The 22,061-nt window shown below is 32.8% G+C and overlaps 2 protein-coding genes across 2 annotated transcripts; both read right to left on the reverse strand.

Moving 5' to 3' along the window:
• Window positions 1-4,424: 4,424 nt before the first annotated feature.
• LOC139871728 (cytochrome P450 Tp4149-like) lies at window positions 4,425-7,459 on the reverse strand. The gene is made up of 2 exons (XM_071859463.1): window positions 6,551-7,459; window positions 4,425-5,033 (listed from the first exon to the last, which is right to left on the reverse strand). Exons 1-2 carry the CDS (start codon window positions 7,457-7,459, stop codon window positions 4,425-4,427), a joined length of 1,518 nt encoding a protein of 505 aa, XP_071715564.1.
• A 13,312-nt stretch (window positions 7,460-20,771) lies between these two features.
• Window positions 20,772-21,524, reverse strand: LOC139870501 (cytochrome P450 Tp4149-like). Its single transcript, XM_071858293.1, has 2 exons — window positions 21,099-21,524; window positions 20,772-20,921 (listed from the first exon to the last, which is right to left on the reverse strand). The coding sequence occupies exons 1-2, from the start codon at window positions 21,522-21,524 to the stop codon at window positions 20,772-20,774; spliced, it is 576 nt and encodes a 191-aa protein (XP_071714394.1).
• Between the last annotated feature and the right edge of the window lie 537 nt (window positions 21,525-22,061).

A 22,061-nucleotide genomic window follows, 5' to 3' on the forward strand; every position in this document is an offset into this window, starting at 1 on the left:
TTCAAAAGAATGGACTTTTGAAATCAAATGAAATGGATTCGTTTGATGTATGTGAATCTTGTTTACAAGGCAAGATGACTAAAGCACCTTTCAAAGGGACTTATGAAAGGGCTAAAGATTTATTGGGATTAATACATTCAGATGTATGTAGACCCTTTAAACCCATGACTAGAAATGGTGAAGGATACTTTGTTACTTTCATTGATGACTTTAGTCGTTTCGGATATGTCTACTTATTAAGACACAAGGACAAAACGTTTGAAGCATTCAAAGAATATCAAAACGAAGTACAAAATCAACTCAATAGGACAATTAAGGTACTTTGTACCGATAGAGGAGGTGAATACCTAAGCGATGCCTTCCAAGATCATCTTAGGAGTTGTGGGATTATCTCACAACTTACTCCACCCGGAACACCCCAACTTAATGGAGTTTCCGAAAGGAGGAACCGAACCCTAATGGATATGGTTCGATCTATGATGGCAAGAAGCTCGTTACCTCTATCATTTTGGGGTTATTGTCTAAGCTCCGCGGTTCGTATTTTAAATATGGCCCCAACCAAGAAAGTGGAACGAACTCCTCATGAGATGTGGTTTGGAAAACCTCCTTCTTTTTCATACTTGAAAGTATGGGGATGTGAAGCTTATCCTAAGCGTTATGTAGCGAATAAGCTACATGCTCGATCCACAAGGTGTATCTTCATAGGATATCCCAAAGATGACATGGGATATTACTTCTATGATCCATCCGAGCAAACGGTATTTGTTGCTCGAAAAGCGGAATTCCTTGAAACCAAGTTCCTTATGGAAGGTGATGGTGAAAGGAAGATAGATCTTGTAGAGGTACAAGATCAAGCCGATGATACACAATTGGTTGGCACTAGTACTCAACATGAGGATGTTGAAAGTGATCAAGTGGATGATCAAGGTACACAAGACGTTCGAAGATCTAGTAGGATTAGTAATCCTCCCGAGAGATATGGGTTTCTCGTGGATGGTTGCTATACGGTTGATTTGGATAAAAAGACAAACTACGAAGATGCTTTATCAAGGATTGATAAAGACAAATGGCAGGAAGCCATGAATGCCGAGATGCAATCCATGTATGAAAATCAAGTTTGGGAACTTGTTGTGCAACCTCCTAGCTCCAAGCTAGTTGATTGCAAATGGCTTTTCAAGAAGAAAACCGACATACATGGAAACTTGGATACATACAAAGCTAGACTTGTAGCAAAAGGTTTCACTCAAACTCAAGGGGTTGATTATGATGAAACTTTCTCGCCAGTGGCAATGCTAAAGTCTATTAGGATATTATTTGCCATTGCTGCTCACTATGACTATGAAATATGGCAAATGGATGTCAAAACCGCTTTCCTAAATGGATATCTTGAGGAAGATGTCTATATGGTACAGCCCGAAGGTTTTGTTGATCCGAAAAATCCTAAGAAGGTATGCAAGTTAAAGAAGTCAATCTACGGATTGAAACAAGCATCTAGAATGTGGAATCATCGCTTTAATGAAGAGGCAAAGAAATTTGGCTTCATTAAAAATGGTGATGAAGCTTGTGTGTACAAGAAGGCTAGTGGGAGCTCTATAATGTTCCTTGTGCTATATGTGGATGATATATTATTGTTTGGGAATGATATTACCACAATGCAAGAAGTCAAAACTTGGCTAAAGAGTTGCTTCTCTATTAAGGATCTTGGAGAAGCACAATACATATTGGGGATTGGGATCTATAGGAATAGATCCAAGAGATTGATAGGTTTAAGTCAAAGTGCATACATTGATAAAATCTTGAAAAGGTTCAAGATGGAAAACTCTAAGAAAGGTTTGGTTCCTATTCAAAGAGGAACCATTCTCAGTTCATCTCAGTGTCCTACCACGAAAGATGAACAAGAGAGAATGAAGAAAGTCCCATATGCATCCGCTATTGGGTCTATCATGTATGCAATGATATGTACTAGACCGGATGTGTCATGCGCTCTAAGCTTGACAAGTAGATACCAGAACAACCCAGGAAACAGTCATTGGATTGCTGTTAAAAGTATATTGAAATACCTTAGAAGGACCAAGGATATGTTTCTAATATATGGGTCTGGTGAGGAAGAACTCGCTGTAAAAGGTTACGTGGACGCGAGTTTCCAAACTGATCGAGATGACTCTCGATCACAATCCGGTTATGTCTTCATGTTAAATGGTGGTGCAGTCTCTTGGAAGAGCTCAAAACAGGAAGTTGTTGCGTTATCCACTACAGAGTCGGAGTACATTGCCGCCTCACTGGCAGCTCAGGAAGCTGCATGGATGAAGAAATTCATCGACGACTTAGGAGTGGTCCCTTCCATTCAGGACCCTCTTGAGATCTTTTGTGACAACGAGGGTGCGATTGCTCAAATCAAGGAACCTCGGGCTCATCAAAAGACTCGTCACATTGAGCGGAGATTCAACTACATTAGGGATGAAGTTGAAAAAGGAAAGATATGTATTCACAAAGTTCACACAGATCAAAATGTTGCGGATCCACTCACGAAGCTTTTACATGGGCCAAAACATGAGGGACATGTTTGTGCATTAGAGCTTCGATATTCTAGTGATTGGAATTGATCTATTTTGAGTATTGTAACGGATCGAATTAGTTCAAACTCATCAATATAATTATGGTATTAATTTAATTATGAGTCATGTTCCAATTTTGCATATTTTATCCATGAATAAACTATTATTCTAAATTCCATAGTTGATCACATTTGTGGGAGCAAGTGTGAGGTCTAAACTATTATGAACTTGGATTGGTTAACATTCAAATGGTGAATGTGGGGCAAGGTTGCAACCAAAGTTCATAGATATTTGTGGGACACAAGTATTGGAAGACCCGCTCTCAAGATTTACTATATGGAGCCTTTGTGGTTGATCACATGTAATCTTGAGTAAAGGAGAATATCATTATATCCTCTGACCTGAGACACATATTGGGTTCGGATATTCACCGAATATTGTGCCTTGATTCTTTCCTTCGCTATTCTGAAATATGGTAGTACATAAGGGAGGCTTCAGGTATGGTACAAAGTGTAGTGTCTAGGACGTATGTAGTCAAGATGGAATTTGTCCCTCTTATTCGTTGAGAGTCGGATGTCTAAGGCCTGATTAAGTTAAATCTATAAGAGAGTGATCATTCTATGTCTCTTGGATTTAACATGACATCTAGGACAAAAGGATATATTGAAAGATTCACCTAAAATCATATTCGAGATGGGAACTCGAAAGGGATGATGTTATTGAATGGCACTAAGTCATAACACATTGGGGGTGATGGACGGTCGTTAGGTGGTATCCGTCACTTGCATTAATTCCTTATGTTTCTCGTGCAAGTGGGAGATTGAAGGTATTTCATATGCCCGAGAGACATAATTAATTATTGTGGCCAATTTGTTATGATCCAAGTCGGGTCATACCCAATAACAAACCGTCAACACTTTTATGTATTTATTTTAATGAGTGGATCTTTAAAATAAATATTTGACACTTAGACTTTAGAAGTTGGTTTTCTAAAGATAAAATGCAAGAAATAATTATTTGGATAATTATAGGTGCAAGTTTAATTATTTATGATTAAACTTATACATGTGTGTTATAATTTTATAAAGTGGCTTATAAAATTATATATATATATATATATATATATATATATATATATATATATATATATATATACATGTGCAAGTTATATATATATTTATCTTTGTAATTGGTTTATAAAGATAAAAACAAGTACATGTATTAATATATAAAAGTGCAAGTATCATGGGATTTAACTTAACAAGTTTATAAAATATAAAAGATAAAAAAAAAAAAGGGGAGGGAGGGGGCGGTTTTGAGGGCTCCTAGGCACCTCCCTCATGCTTTTAATTAACTTGGAATTTACTCCTAATGAGCATGCTTGCACAAAGAAACACACACAACAATTACTACTTGCAAATTTGAAAATCAAACTCTCCCTTTCATCCTCTTTTGGCCGAAATTTTTGGGAGCAAAGAAGGGTTCTTTCAAGCTTATTTTCTTGTTATTTTGTGTCTCAAATCCTAACCAAGAAGTGGGTGTTGATATACTAAGGTTTGTGGGTATCAAAGGCTTGAGGTTTCAAGTGAGAAACTAGCATCTTCATCATCTTCATCTCCTTGCTTCAACCTCCATTTTAGGAGAAGGTATAAACCCTAACTAGTTCTATTTACATTTAAGCATATCTTCAAGACTAGATCTATGAAATGGAATACATTTTAAATGGTTAAAATACACATGCAAATTATAAAAATTGCTTCCGCTTTCTTTACATATATACACGAATACATATACTTACATATATGGTTTTTGTGACTTGTTTACATGTGGTATTCCATCAGTACATTATTTACAACGACAAATTAAGGACTAGAACCGAGGACTTATTGTCACTAGTAAAGGGGTATTCCTGCCAACCGAGATACTAAATTTCTCACTCATGTCCAAGTCCTCGGGTTTAAGTCCTTTTGGCAATGCCAAATTAAACTTGTATACAATATTTGCTATTGCAAGTTCCATACCAACTCCAGCAAATTGAATACCAGGACATATTCTTCGACCACCGCCAAATACAAGCCACCCATAATTAACGCCTTTGTAGCTGATGGAACTTTCGACGAACCTCTCTGGTCTAAACTCTTCTGGTTCTTCCCAAAAGTTAGGATCTCTTGCTATTGCCCAAGAATTTATAATAACTTGTGTGCCAGCTGAAATATCATATCCCATTAGTTTGACATCTTGTGTTGAGATTCGCGGTGCTAGAAGTGGAGCTGGCATATGTAGTCGCATGCTCTTTTTTATGATGGCTTTAAGATAGTGCATTTTCTCCAAATCTTCCTCGGCAACCATGGATCTTCCTTGTACTGTTTCTGTTATTTCATGTTGTAACTTTTTCATTACTCTTGGGTGTCTTATAAGCTCGCAGATTACCCACTCTGTACTTTTTGATGTAGTATCAATTCCACCAACAAAGACATCCTACAATGAATATAATCGTGAATGGTTTTGGTTGTATTATTCTTTGAATGTAGATGACAACAGGAAAGCAACTAGATGTTTGGGATTTTGAGGGGTACTTGAATCCATAGTATGTAAATAGACAAATATACTAATATTCAACTCAACTTGTACTACTGGAAAGTGGTCATTTGTAACTAATTTTTAGTGATGACTTATCACTTAATCACTAATAATACTACATAGTTACAATTAAAAAGTCGTCACTGAATTTTAGTCACCATAAAATATTGGAGTGACCAATTTTTAGTCTTTTGGTCTCTAATAGTGTTTTGTGATGACAGTTAAGAGAGGTGACCAACTTGGTCACTAACTTGACTTAGTGACCAGTTTTATGTTGTTTTATTAGTGACGCAACAGCCATTGGTACTAAAGTTGTTTTCTTGTAGTGTTAGCTCCTCAACACCCCTACATATATCATTTAACGACGGTACTAAGGTCACTGGCGGGGGCAATTAGCCACCCACCTGATCATCAGGAAGTCACTGGTATGCTCACTTTCTACACCCTTTAGGAGAAAACTTCAGGATATTACACTTAAGGAAAAACCTCGAGGGAACTTTGTTAGATATGGGCAGAACGCATCATTTGCTAGGAACCCCTAGAGGAATCCATAACCAACTGCAAAGCAAACATTATAGAATCTCGAATGATGACTCGAACTCGAGACAGCTATATAGAGATGGTTAATACCACTACCTTTTGGTATGTATGAATTCAAAATGATGAAATTGTTGGATCAAACCAATTACTTTAACTTATTTATTTGGGTTAAGGCTACCAAATAACTATATACTTTTATTTTTAAACCAATATAGGCTATATACCCAGAAAAATATCAGTGTAGGTCATATACTTTTAAAAAGTGTTCTAATCTAGGCTATAAGTGACCAATTACCCGCGTGTGCAGTCCCTGAAGCTAACGGACGTTAACAAGAAGCATTCATAGATCAAATTAATTAGAGATTCAGGTTCCTGATTACTCCTTCAAGCTTCGTGTTCCATCAAATCGTGTTAAAATTCATCTCGGAACAACATATCAAAAAGTCAAAGTTTACGAGATTTTGGTCAACAATTCAATTGGATCGTTTCTCGAATTTGCAGGTCTTGATTTTAGTTCACGAGTGTTAGGTGATGGAATCAGAACAACTTTATGAAGAAATCGTATCCCACATCTCAACTTTGTTAACGTTCGTTAGCTTCAGAGACTGCATACGCGAGTAACCGGTCACCATATAGCCTACATTAGAACACTTTTTGAAAGTATATGATCTACACTGGTATTTTTCTGAGTATATAACCTACATTGGAACAAAAATAAAAGTATATAGCTATTTTGTAGCCTTAACCCTTTTTATTTCTTCATATAAGAATCTTGTGAGCCAAGTCTAGTTAAGTATTTATTGAGTATAATTTTCAGATAGCCTCCTTGTTTACATATATAGAGATTTGTAAAAGAATACCAGAAAAACTCATACCAGGAGTATTGCTTTGACTACATCTTTATCAATGGTAAAGCCCATTGTTCCATCTTTATTAGCATTTAGTAAGACTTCAATGAAGGTTAGGCCTTCATTAATAATTCTTGAATGCTCCATTCCATCTTGGTTTACATGTTCTTCAATAACACCTTCAAGAAATTCATCAAATTCTTTGGCAGCCTTTTTAGTTTTTCCTACTAAACCAGTGACTTGATCTACCCATGACAACCATGGAACATAACTCCCAACACCAAACACCATAAGCACATTAGTGTAATTATTGAGTAAATTTATGAGTTTTACTTCTACCCCATCTTTCATTCTCCCAAACGCCGCCTTATAAACTATTTTAACGATTTGCGAATGAACCAATTCACCAATATCAACAGAAGACTCATAACTATCTTCAAGCGCACGAATCATAAAACCTCTCTCTTTTTCTCTCACATTTTGAAATGACTTCACTTGTACATTACTTAAAAGATGTGTTACCATAAAGCTCTTCAACTGTCTTACGCGTTCACCATAAGGAGAAAATGCTACGTCCCGACAATCATAAAATAATATACTTGGGATACGTAACTTGGGTCGACTACAAAATACTAAGTCATGTGTTTTCATAATTTCTTGTGCTGATTCAGCAGATGAGGCTATAAGTGTGGGTACACTACCAAAGTTTAAAAGCATGAGTTGACCATATTTTTGGGACATGGCTTGTAGGGTGCGGTGAGGGCTTGAGCCTAATTGGTGAAGGTTACCGATAACCGGAAATTTTTGTGGAGAGGGTGGTAAGTTTTTATTGTTTTTGGAATGAAATGAAATCCATTTGATAGAAATTAAAATCATTAACATAATGGACAAGAAAAGAATAAGGAGAAAGGTTTGTAGGGATGTAACATTTTCCATTGAGTTTTGTTTCTATATGGTTAATTTGCTAGGATAATATTTCCTGCTATTACATTTCATGTATGGACACTTGATATATACCAAAAAGTTGGGAGTTTTTTTCCCCGAAAAGACAAGAAATTAAATAATGATAGCAAAATTGGAAGTTGGAAGTATTTATCAATCCAACACGACTTAAATAATGAAAGTAAAATTTATCAGGTGGAGTAGCATTAGACGTATATTATGGATTTATGGACCGGCCTTATCATTAAATGAAAGTAAAAATTAGTTATCGATTGTGATGTTAGTTCAACGGATGTATTCTCAAATCTCAACATCCAAAATGTTATGGTTACAGTGATAGGTCTGCATATGCTCTTACTGTTCGGGTTCATATTTGTATGGCTTTGTTTGCTTTCAAAGTTTTTGATGTATGCTTGTATTTTAATTTATTTCAATAAAATGTGATGTCCAAAAAAAAAATATTTCAATAAAATGATTTTTTTTTTTGAATAGCAGTACGAGATTACCCTGACTTAACCACCCACGAGTTCATCTCCCGCAGTTGCATAACCTGCCCCAAACTACTGCACAGGAGGAAACCCTGCCCAATCCGAGGGCATAGAAGGTAAAATCCCCTCCCCCACTGCCCCTGCAACGCGATGTGCGGAAGACACCCTTGGGTGAAATTCAAGGGTAAAGGGGCAACCTTGTGTGCAATGACCGGCTGGAGTCGAACTTCTGACCTCTCGCTGAGAGAGACAGACCAGTACCACATGAGCTACAATACAAGGTTGTTAATAAAAAAAATTAAAATTAAAAAACAAATAAATAAATAAATAAATATATATATATATATATATATATATATATATATATATATATATATACATATATATATATATATATATATATATATATACATATATATATATATATATATATATATATATATATATATATATATACATATATATATATATATATATATATATATATACATATATATATATATATATATATATATATATATACATATATATATATATATATATATATATATATGTATGTAATGTCACATTCTACACTTTGAAACGAAACTGGAGACATTGTAATGTAAATTTACCAACAACACCAAGGTTGTTAATCGGTTTTCGATTTATCCTATTCGATTTGATCAATTTCGAAATTTTTGAGAGCATAAACTGAACCAAAATCAAATTAAAAAGTAAAAACACAATTCGAATTGAATAACCGAAATTGAACCAAAAACAAAATTTGAATTCGATTCAATTTCGTTTAATACCGAAAACGAAAGATTCATACTTTTAACTAAAATAATTATAACAAATCAACTTCAAATTCAACTGTATGTTATGAAATCAGTTTGTGACGTATGTTTATTAATAATTGATCCTATATACTTAAGCAGTTAAGCTCACCCCATTTTGTGTCATTTTAGGTTTTAGGAATTTCCGTTTAAAACTATTCATTAAAGTGTACTTTTGTCTTTTTAATCTTTTTTGTTGGATATGTTATATGTATTAAGTTCAGAAAATAATTGATAGGTACATTCCTAGTGTGTTTCATCTTTGTGTTTTATACTCTTACGTGTTGGTCAGGTTCAATAATGGATACTTTTATGGCATCTTTTGTTTAACTTTTGATACATACTTTTATAAAATGCTTTTTCACCCTTTCTTAATTTTTTTTTGGTTTTTTATGTATATTATTTAATTTAATTTAATATATATATATATATATATATATATATATATATATATATATATATATATATATATATATATACACACACACACACTCCGTATATAATATATGAGATCAGCAACTAGCGACTAGTTGTTATTGAATTTTGGTCACCATACGAATATACGATATTGGTAGTGACGTAACAAATGGTCACTATAGTGCCCAAATATTAGTGTTTTGGTCTCTAATAGTGTGTGTGCGCTATGAAACCCCCTATGAAAAAGCACATTGTCTTTCCCATAGAGAGTAAAACATCGGGTAAACAAACCCTCGAGCGCGAGACCTGGAACCCGGTGAATTGCGCATTATGCGCACCCTCTGGTCACACTCCCGTTCTGAACAATTTGACATAGCCAAGAATTGAACCCGGATGGTGTGTGTTTCATTTGGCAATTCGGTGGCCAAGGCAAGCCTTTTATTGTATCGTCTTAAAATCTCTAACAAAAACACATCTGTTCATCTTATATAGTTGTCAACAGCAGGTCAGCCTTGTTGCAGCCCTTATTTGGGGGAGTTAACTTTGTCATTTAAATTAAACTATGTTGATATGAGTTTTTTCCAAATTTATTGACCAACTTATTTTATGGATTTTAATCCTAGACTCTATATTCATTCAATGGTGAATAAATCCCTTCAATTGACAACGATGCACAATGAAAACCAAAGTTAAGAGTAATTAATCTTATTGCATCAATGAAGTAATGAAGAAAAAAATATGAAATATACAATAAAATCAAATTCCTTCAAGAGTCTCTGAAGTATCATACAAACATTAACAGTACTAAATACTATGTAATGAACAAGTACTTATTTATGGGTGGTTTTATGATACTTGTCTTTAATCCAATGAAACCCAATTGATGTTCCGGTTTTAACCTTTTTCATCCCTGTTGTTGCGGCTGCTTTTGACTTACCGAAACCTTCTCCTACCTTACTCTTTACGCCACTAGTCTTGTTTCCTGTATAATCGTTGTAGTACTCGGGTTCTGGATCCCATTGATCTGCCCACGAATTGTATCTGTTGTCTAGTGCCATTTCCTTGATCGTTTTGTCGAATCCTTTGAAATATTGAAACTTGGTTTATCTTCTAAATTCGGCGAACGATGTGTATTCTAGAAGTTATGAACTTGTTTGTATTTGAATTGTATTTGAAGCTAGCTAGGGAGGTAATCAAATGTATTTGGTTTTTGAAGTTGAACTAATTATTATGGATATGGATATTAATACAAATTGTTGGCGTTTATATAGCTTGTGAAGGGTGTCTATAGAACGTTGAACGTTGAATTTCAACTTTAAGGTGCTCTCTAGAACTAATATATAATGGCTTACGTGTGGACAGCAATTTAATATTTGAAATTTATTTACTACTTATATTATTATACATTATTTTTTTTTTTTTGAAAGGCAAGCTTGCATCAGTCCGGACCGAAGCCTAGTCATCATTTGCACACACACGCGCGCTTTCGGGCAGGAAACCCGAACCACACTCTGAGGATCCGACCCTTAAACCATCCCGAGGGGCAGGCGGGCCGGATCTTAGTCCCGGAGCGGGTCGGTAAAACCTTCCCTTTGGGCCACCTTCAAAGAATAATGTTTCAATTCCTAGAGCGGGTGACGAGGTTCGAACCCGAGACCTCTAGCCCTGCGAGTACACAAGTGTAACCGCGGTACCATTGAAGCAATGCTTCGTTGGTATTATTATACATTATACATACAGAATCCAGAGATAGATATCTAGATGAATCTATCTTTAGTATAATATAAATCTCTAAAATAATAATGTTATAAATAAGAATTATTTAAGTTTATAAAAAATTTAAAAATAAAGAAAAAATTTCTAAGCAGCTCATAGTAATGTCATTAAAATAATTAATTAATTTTAATAAAAATATTAACATGATAATTGTATAATATACGAAACATTACAACCTTATGATAACATACTTTTTTTGATCATCATTTTAGAAATTTATATTACATTATAGATAGTATTTTAGTTTTTTTTTAAACATTAAAGATGCATTTGTTATTATTAATAATTATTATTAAAAATATAAATACTCAATTTTAAACAAATATTATTATGAAAATTTCTAATACCAACTCTAAGGGTTGTCATTAAGAGATTAAAACATGTAATTTTTGTTCGTACATTTTGATAACCACTTGTTCATGAAAATAACTACCCTTAATATTAATTATTAACCCTTATATACTAAATGTGGTGGGAATGTTTGTAGCTTTAGTTAGTTACATTGGATTGTAGTTTTGAGTTTGCGTTTACATTACAAACGGTTCCTAAACTTTGGTTATATTTACACAACGACCCTTTCAGTTTACACTTTCTCAGGGGTTAAAAGTGTAAATATATAATTTTATTAAAATAAAAAAAAACTAATTTCACCCGAATTTATAACGGGCCATATCTTGTCGTTCGGTGCTAGTTAAATTTTTTCGAGACCACCGTTCAATTACAAAAAATCTTACGAACCCAACAGGAATAACTATACGCGAAATGGACAATTTAAAAAAAACTCTAAACACAACGACAACCGGTATCTTCCCGCTCGCCACGAGTTAAATTTTTTCGACGGCAGCGTCAGACTCGAAATAATTTTATGAACAAAACGAAACTAACCACGTTCGAAACGGACAATTTATAAAAAACGCTTAACACAACGACAGCCCGTATCTTTCTGCTCTCCGAGAGTTAAATTTTCCGACAGCACCGTTACACTCGAAAAAAATTATTGAACAAAACAAAACTAACTACGTTCGAAACGGGTACTTTTTAAAAAACGACATCTAAAACGGCGCTTAACACATGAGCTGTGTTCTCCTCTGTAAATAGACAACGCTACGTTAAATATGAATACGCAGCCCGAAAGCCCCCCGCCGCAACGCGCGGGCCGGTCCGGACTAGTTCTATATATATTCATTTAAAGAATTTATGAACAGTAGCAGTCAAAATTGGCTGCCAATTAATTTTGACTACTTTAAAAACCGAAATTTTTATTGGATAAGTAATAAATGTGGTGACAATTTAATAAAGCTAATATTGCCGTAGTGGTTATTGGGTTATTTGTTAAACTAAAGGTCATGAGTTCAATACCCAACAACACCCTCTCTTTTTATTTTTACTTTTAAAACCTAAATAACAAATGTGTTTTCTTTTTACTTTTAAAACCCAAATAACAAATGTGGTAATATTAGAACAAAAGCAATATTAGGGGAGTCATCATGGGATGATTATTAACATAATGGTTGCGGGTTCGAAACTTGACGACCTTTTTTTAAGAAATTTAAAATTCGATCTATTGAAATTCTAAACAAATAATGTCGTATCAAAAACTCAAAAACATCAATGGATAGATGGTTAGACTCTTCACATAGGTACCGGATGGTTTTTAAACCATCTTATTATTTTTTTTTAATTCTTTTCTCAACCCTTTTTACAATATTTTTTTTTACCTTTTTTTTATTCCTTTAAAAAAAATTTAAATTCTTTTCGAATTTTCTCTATTTTTATAATCTTTTTATGGAACTTCTGACCGAGTATTTCTTTATAAGATATGTATAAAAGTGTTCGTTAAACTTTTTTCCTTAATCATTTTTCCTTTACAAATATTTTTCAAGGAGATACTTTAAATTTCGGTTGTGCTACTTTGAAATTCGATAGGAGAATATAATTAACGTTAACGAACTACTAAATAGATATCAATGTATAACATGTTTGATAGAATCATATAGCCTTATTGTACAAAATCGATAACGTAGTGAAAATAATGAACAACAAACATAGAACTATGTACGCATGAAATTTTATGTATATAATGAATATATCATGTAAGACGTCACTATAAAACTCAAAAAACAACTCATGATTGGTTAACCGCGCTTCGACCGCAGCGAAGCGCGGCTAACCACAAAACTTGTTACCATCATTTGATGCACAAATTATCTCTTAATGACAACCCTTAGGGTTGTCATTAGAAAAGTTATTATTATTATTATATTATTATTACTTTAAATATGAGTTTTCTTTACGGAATTAATTACGTTACAGATGCAATCGAAATACATGTCTCAATAAAATGTTGTAATGTAACTTTTATGACAATAAAAAATAATAATTGTGATGAAAATTGAAAGAAAGTGGTGGAATAATAAATGTAGATCATTTATTCTGACTAAGTTAAGTATATCAATATATTTGTAAAAACGAAAAGTTTCTTAGTCGAAATCTGTGGTTCTACGAGTCATTAAATTAAATGACTTTAGCATGTACGTTCACTTAATACCTAAAACATCTCATTAAACTGTTTCGTTTAAACAAACTCGTTATTCTACGGGTCATTTCACTTTTTTTTTTGGAAAGCTGAAAGTTATATTAGAAAAAGCCCACAAGCATATCATAATCACCACTCGGTTTGTTTCTATAGTCCTAATGTTTAATTCGAGGTTTCGTTGGTTGTGGTCGTTGTGTGCGTTGTCGGTTCCCCTTTCCGTACATCCTACCGAGTGATTGCCTCTTCGTGGTAATGGTTTATTTGGGTATAGATGACATGAGCTAATTCTTTGGTTGTTGGAATTTTCTTTAGGGTTTTATATGTCGGTTTCGCTACCATGTTGGGCTTTTGGTACTTTGGTCGGAAATTATAAGGTCGTGACTTTCGTGGATCGCTTTGTATGACGACCCGGAGATTTCCGACCAAATTTAAACTTAATCTTTATATGATTTCGAAACGATAAGCAAAGTCTGTTAGGTTGAGTCTCAAAAATTTGTGAATTGTTTTCATGTATGCAATTACCCTTCAACTATCTCCGATGATTCACGAACCATTAATTGTAAATAAATGTATATACACATAAATATAAATATAAATATATGTATATATATATATATATATAATAACTTAAAATAATAATATATGATATAATTAAATTGATATATATATATATATATATATATATATATATATATATATATATATATATATATATATATATATATATATATATATATATATATAGAGTATATCAAATATAATTATTTAATAATTGTAATACTCGTTGGACGTTTCGATTATTATTTAGAGAAGTTTAATTCGAAATTATATGATTTTAAAATAAACGGTGATCCGAAAATGAGTTCTATAAATTTTAGACTTATTAAAAATGTATTTAGGAACTATTTGTTGAATTTTAAAACTTATTATATTTTACTTAGGATTGGAAGTGAATAATTAATGTAATTTTTATTTAATAGTTAATAACTGAATTTTATACCATAATGACCAAAATAAATAAAGCTACTTAATTTAAAAATTAGAGATTTTTAGGAACACTTTTATACGATAGCTGTTTAGCAATGGACACGATATAGTCATTCGGAACAAACTGTCGGTATAAGATTACAAGATTCACGACTGCTGAACTATTCTAACACGTTTTAATTTTCATTAAAGGTTAATTATTATTATTATATTATTTATATTACTGTTTCTTTTTGTCTTTCCTTACCCACCGAATCTATTTTTTTTTTTCGGCGAAAAAAACGAAAACTAGAATTAAACAAATGAGTGCTTCAACAAAATTGAAGACTCACAAGAAACTTACAACCAAAAAAAAACCGAGCCCAAACAAAACCTAAACTAACTAAGCTCGCAACAACCTAAAATAAACAAGGGATACATCAACAAAAGGTCAAAATAAAAATGGAAGGCAATCGAACGTAGACCAAACAAAAAAAACCATCTTCACCACAACCCATCTACATTACAAAGGAAAGAAAGAGATCAAGCGTCCTTAATAAATTCACCAAACTTCTCCCTTTCCTCACCTTGAACCCGATGTCTTCTTTTTGGAGCCTTTAATCTAGTCACCTTCGAAGAGGTTACACCGGAAGAGGTGGGAATGTCATCACCATTAACAGTTTCGGCCGCCAAATTAGACATCAAAGTATCAAATTCGGCGTAAGAATTAACCGGCCCCGAAAAGTCCTCATCCGTATGTGAAACCGAGGGTAATATAACCGAACTAGCATAAGGTTTACCAAATTTGGATGCAACCGTCTCAAAATCAACCGTACTACTTTTATCACAATCCTCCATCGGGATTGATTCGGAAGAATCCAAACCATTCAAACCCATCGAAGAAGAAGATCCATGTAACACAACACGTGGATTAGCCACCTCACAATCAACCTCGAGTACGTTGTCCAAATCAACAACTGGGGTACCAATTGGGATGGTACCCACAAGCAACTCCTATATGGTGACTTTGAACCCGACAACATGACATTACGATCCAATTCAGAAACCACTTTAGGGTGATCCTCAATGACAGAATCAAGAGGTTGTGAATTACAACCATTGAAACAAACTTTACCACACAAACAATCGAACTTATTAACCGAACTAAAATTACCTTTACGAGACAAACATTCAAAAACAACGTTATGATCAAAACAAAACTTCCAGGCCCGTGAACATTTCTTTTCACATATTTTACCTAAGCACGGGAAAGGCCCGCGAGTATCAACAGGAGCGGAATTCGTTTGAGCAGGATGCGAATCTTGCAAAAGGTCGGGGTCAGGCAATTCAAAAACCGTTTCACACTCGGCGGCAAAAGTATCACATTACTAGTATAAAATATATACATGTTGTATGTTATTTGATTACACCCCAATTTTGTTTCATTATTCTATCTGATTGAAACTCAAAAGCCAAAAGGCAACTGCTCGTTTATATTTTCCCATTCATATTAGCTCAAACCCAAACAACCATCGCCACCCATGACCACCTCATCTTCAACCTCCATCACGAACCACCACCCGAGCCATGAAGAGACCACCACCTTCTATATTTTTCTCCTTTCATCTTTGTTAAACGATTTTAACACCACCACTATAACCACGGCCACCATGACCCACTATTCATCTACCACAAACCGCCACCACTTCAACCATACTAACCATCACTTTTACAATCACCTTCGGTCTTTGTTTCATTATCATGAACACCACAGCTCAACCATCACCCTCTATAACCACTATCGATCACCCAATAAAAATCCCACTTAATTCACCTCTGCTATTATGTTCCATGGCGTTTGAAGCTACCACGAGCTGCTCGAAACCACTAGCTTTTCCGTTACTGTTTACGGTTAACCCAACAAACATCACCACTATCGTCTTCTTCAAACCATCACCACCATGAACAATCACCATTTCAACCACCCTCTGTAACTATGATCCGCCACCACCACCTTCTTTCAACCTTCATCCTCACTCCATCGTAACCACCTCTCTCTCTCTCTCTATCTCTCCCTCTTCTAAATTCTGTCGTGAGCATATCACCATCATCACCTTTGGTTAACCACAACCATAAACCCATCGAACACCACCACTTACCATCTTCAATAATCACCATCTTCGGACCACCTTGATCACCATCGACAACCACCATACGCCATCATTAAAAACTGCAACTCGCTAGACTACTATTAATGCACGATAAACTACCCTGGGCGAATTTGTTTCCTGCTGCAACACTTTCGTTTTCTTCCTGTCGATGCTGCAGACACTACTCCAGCTTCTTTTGTTTCACACTAAACACACAACCACACCAACCATTGAAGACCACCTTCTTCCTTCACTTTCCCTCTTCGAAAACCCTCACAAACCATAACCTTGTACGTTTACTGTTGCAGTGTATTCATCAACCAAACAGACCATCATAATTTGAACCTGCTGCAATTGATATTAACTTTTCAAAAATTTCTTTACACGTTTCCTTTCTTTTTACTTTATGGCCGACAACCCTTAAACAAATAAACCACTTGACTATTAAAAGAAAGTAGGGATCGACTTGTTACAGAACGACATGTTGGACCACGATTCACTTTTCAATTGGGCTTGTAAACTTGTTAGATGGGTCTTGTTCGTTATTGGGTTGCAAAGGAATTGGGCTCAAACTGTGATCCTTTTTTTTCCGATTGATGACGATCTATGATACATGAAATAACGATATCAATGATAATCGTAGATGATAGTTTAAGTGTGATGATGATGTGGTTATGGTAATCCTATGATATAGATAAAGATGATGTCGTGTATCAAGAAGAGGATGGTAGAGATAATTAAGAAATCACGAAAATAATTAAGGTTATGGTGATGAGAATGGAGGAGGAGGAGGATAAACCGTGAACATGGTGTATGAGGTACAGTTTTGATGTTGATAATGATAGATGAATGATGCACGATGAGATTATGGAAGATGATAAATGATAAACGATTTCATACTAGTTATATAATTAAACACGATAGTTATTACAGAAACAAATAAACAGTCCATTGGTTAGGGGTGTTGACAGGGAACGAGAGGTTGCGGGTTTGAGCCTTGGTAAGGCTGTTTATTTTTTTTAAAAAAGCCTAGTACACTAAGGTAGTCTTTCTATTATTATTATTATTATTATTATTATTATTATTATTATTATTATTATTATTATTATTATTATTATTATTATTATTATTATTATTATTATTATTATTATTATTATTATTATTATTATTATTATTATTATTATTATTATTATTATTATTATTTATGTTATTATTATCATTATTATAATTATTATTATCATTAGTATTAAAATGATTAATAAGATTATTGTTGTTATTATCACTAACTTTAGTATTAGTATTAACATTATTATTATCAATAATATTAGTATTATTATCATACTTATAATTATTATTATCATTATTAGTAAAAAATAACATTTTATTAAAATCATCATTTAAATTATCATTATTATTAAGATTATCATTGTTTTCAAAATTATATATTTTTTTATTTTATTAAACCTATCATTTTATCAAAATTATTATTATTATTATTATTATTATTATTATTATTATTATTAAAAGTATCATTTTTATCATTATTGTTATCATTATTATTATTACTACAAGTAAAATGACTAATGTTATTATTATTAATATCATTATTAAATCTACTTATTATTATTATTAACATTATTTTAGTATTATTATAATTATTATTTTAACAAAAGATAGTTATATAAAAATATATTTAATACATATAACATCTATATTGATATTTTTATAATAAATATTAAGTATTTATTTAAAATATATAAAATAAATATAGTTAATTAATTAATGAAACATATAGATTATTAATATAATAATTATATCATTAATAATATAAAAATTTGTTCGATTACCATTATATGTGTTAATATATATATATATATATATATATATATATATATATATATATATATATATATATATATATATATATATATATATATATATTAACACATATATTAACATATATATATTTAAAGGTCGGTTAACATATATATATATATATATATATATATATATATATATATATATATATATATATATATATATATATATATATATATATATATATATATATATATATATATATATATGAATGATATAGGTTCGTGAATCCGAGGTCAACCCTGCATTGTTCAGTTCCGTCGTATACATATTTTTAATATAAAATATCGTATTGTGAGTTCATTTGCTCCCTTTTACTCTTTATATTTTTGGGACTGAGAATACATGCGTTGTTTTTACAACTGCTTTATTAAATGCTTTTGAAATATATTTTGAACTGCGAATACATGAAATGCTTTTATAAATGTTTGACGAGATAGACACAAGCAAAAGATTCCTCGAATGAATTATTATACAGACAGAAGTTCTGTGGATTATTATTGAATTATGTGGACAAGATAATTGCCACCAATTGATGTGAATATTTTTCCCTGATTATTATTGCTTGGTAAAATAAGAATTAGAATCGAGTATGGCCCTAATTCATGTGAATCCTAAAGGTAGCTACCGGGTTTAACACCCCCACCTAGAATGTTGACTAGACGGAAGGGCTAGTGGGCGTGGTGTTTAGTACTTCGAAGTTTATTATTATTATACAGACGAGATGTTCTGTTTTGGGGATATTATTGATGCGCATTATATGTTAAGGTCGGTTACCATGTTGAGCAATGAAATCGAAATGAATGTTATGTATCTAGAGAATGATTTTTATACACAGGTTATGTGTATTAGTTTTGTGCACGATATATGTGTACGGTTATTAAAAATCGCGAGGCAACCTACGAGGTAGAAAAGGATACGAACCTACTCTGCTAAGCATTATGAAAAATGGTTTTGTACACGAGATAGGTGTACTGTATTTAAATCTTGTGGTCTATCAAAATGATGAATTTTATTGCTTATGATAAACTTATGAACTCACCAACCTTTTGGTTGACACTTGAAAGCATGTTTATTATCGGGTATGAAAGAAATCTTTCACTGTGCATTTGCTCATTTTAGAGATATTACTTGGAGTCATGCATGACATATTTCAAAAGACGTTGCATTCGAGTCATTGAGTTCATCAAGATTATTATTAAGTCAATTATAGTTGAATATATTATGAAATGGTATGCATGCCATCAACTTTTGATGTAATGAAAGTTTGTCTTTTAAAAGCGAATACAAAGTTTGTAAAATGTATCATATAGAGGTCAAGTACCTCGCGATGTAACCAAATGTAATGTATTCGTCCAGATAGATTAGGACGGGTCTTTACACTTTGGATGATTGGTTATTTGATGGAAGTTTCATGTGATTGTAGTTTTCAGGGATGGATCGTGTCGGAGGGTTTAGGATCATCGTGTTGGTACATTGATCTGTATCATTTTTAATTGTCGTGGTAGGTTTGTTGCGTCATCTTGATTGATCTTTTTATCGTAATGTTGTAATGTCTAGCAACTTGCTAGTTTTTATTTATAATAAAATTATTTATTGATTTTTATACATTTCTAATCTAAACATTTCTTATTATATTTGTATTTATTTCTGGGTTAAGCATGTGCAGGGACTAAAGCTGCTATTTTCTTATTCTTGGTGTTTGGTGGCTGAAGTAGAAAAAAGAAAAGATTTGTGCAGCTGACTTAAACAAGAGTTCAAGGGGCTAAACTGCAAATTGCATATTTATAAATATCAGTTTAATTTATTTTTATTTATAATTTATTCCATTATTTCTGTATTTTTGGGTTTTTTCTCTCATTCGATTCTCTCTAACCCTAGATAGGGTTTTCATTCTGTAATCTGTTGATTTCTGCTACTGTGAGTGTATTCAAGTTCAAATATGTTGAACTAGATAGAGAGTGATTGTGTGATCATACTGTTTAGTTTCAATCGTTGATTGCAATTAGGTTTTTTGATTTTTTGTAATTTCTAACTTCCTGTGATTGGAAGTTTTACTTCCTGTGATTAGAAGACTATTTCTGTGTGTTTGTTCATGGTATCAGAGCGGCAAGGTTGATTGATTCGATCGTGTTCGTCTTCATCGTGTTCGTCTCCAGTTTTTCAATCGAATTGAAAAATTACGAGATTTTGGTCAACAATTCAATTGGATCGTTTCTCGAATTTGTAGGTCTTGATTTTAGTTTACGAGTGTTAGGTGATGGAATTAGAAAAACTTTATGAAGAAATCGTATCCCACATCTCAACTTTGTTAACATTCGTTAGCTTCAGAGACTGCACACGCGAGTAACCGGTCACCATATAGCCTACATTAGAACACTTTTTGAAAGTATATGATCTACACTGGTATTTTTCTGAGTATATAACCTACATTAGAACAAAAATAAAAGTATATAGCTATTTTGTAGCCTTAACCCTTTTTATTTCTTCATATAAGAATCTTGTGAGCCAAGTCTAGTTAAGTATTTATTGAGTATAATTTTCAGATAGCCTCCTTGTTTACATATATAGAGATTTGTAAAAAAATTCCAGAAAAACTCATACCAGGAGTATTGCTTTGACTACATCTTTATCAATGGTAAAGCCCATTGTTACATCTTTATTAGCATTTAGTAAGACTTCAATGAAGGTTTGGCCTTCATTAATAATTCTTGAATGCTCCATTCCATCTTGGTTTACATGTTCTTCAATAACACCTTCAAGAAATTCATCAAATTCTTTGGCAGCCTTTTTAGTTTTTCCTTCTAAACCAGTGACTTGATCTACCCATGACAACCATGGAACATAACTCCCAACACCAAACACCATAAGCACATTAGTGTAATTATTGAGTAAATTTATGAGTTTTACTTCTACCTCATCTTTCATTCTCCCAAATGCCGCCTTATAAACTATTTTCACGATCTGCGAATGAACCAATCCACCGATATCAACAGAAGACTCACAACTATCTCCAAGCGCACGAATCATAAAATCTATCTCTTTTTCTCTCACATTTTAAAATGACTTCACTTGTACATTACTTAAAAGATGAGTTACCATAAAGCTCTTTAACTGTCTCACGCGTTCACCATAAGGAGAAAATGCTACGTCCCGACAATCATAAAATAATATACTCGGGATATGTAACTTGGGTCGACTACAAAATACTAAGTCATGTGTTTTCATAATTTCTTGTGCTGCTTCAGCAGATGAGGCTATAAGTGTGGGTACACTACCAAAGTTTAAAAGCATGAGTTGACCATATTTTTGGGACATGGCTTGTAGGGTGCGGTGAGGGCTCGAGCCTATTTTGTAAGATTAATGTGCAAGGTACACCATATAACTATATGGCTAAATTTATTTGAGCCTTCGGGGTCACACACATATACACCTAGACATCAAATGAAATATATATATATATATATATATATATATATATATATATATATATATATATATATATATATATATATATATATATATATATATATATATATATATATAATCAAGTAACAAAATAAATGC

This window comes from Rutidosis leptorrhynchoides, chromosome 10 (genome assembly GCF_046630445.1).
Source record: "Rutidosis leptorrhynchoides isolate AG116_Rl617_1_P2 chromosome 10, CSIRO_AGI_Rlap_v1, whole genome shotgun sequence".
Lineage (NCBI taxonomy): Eukaryota > Viridiplantae > Streptophyta > Magnoliopsida > Asterales > Asteraceae > Rutidosis > Rutidosis leptorrhynchoides.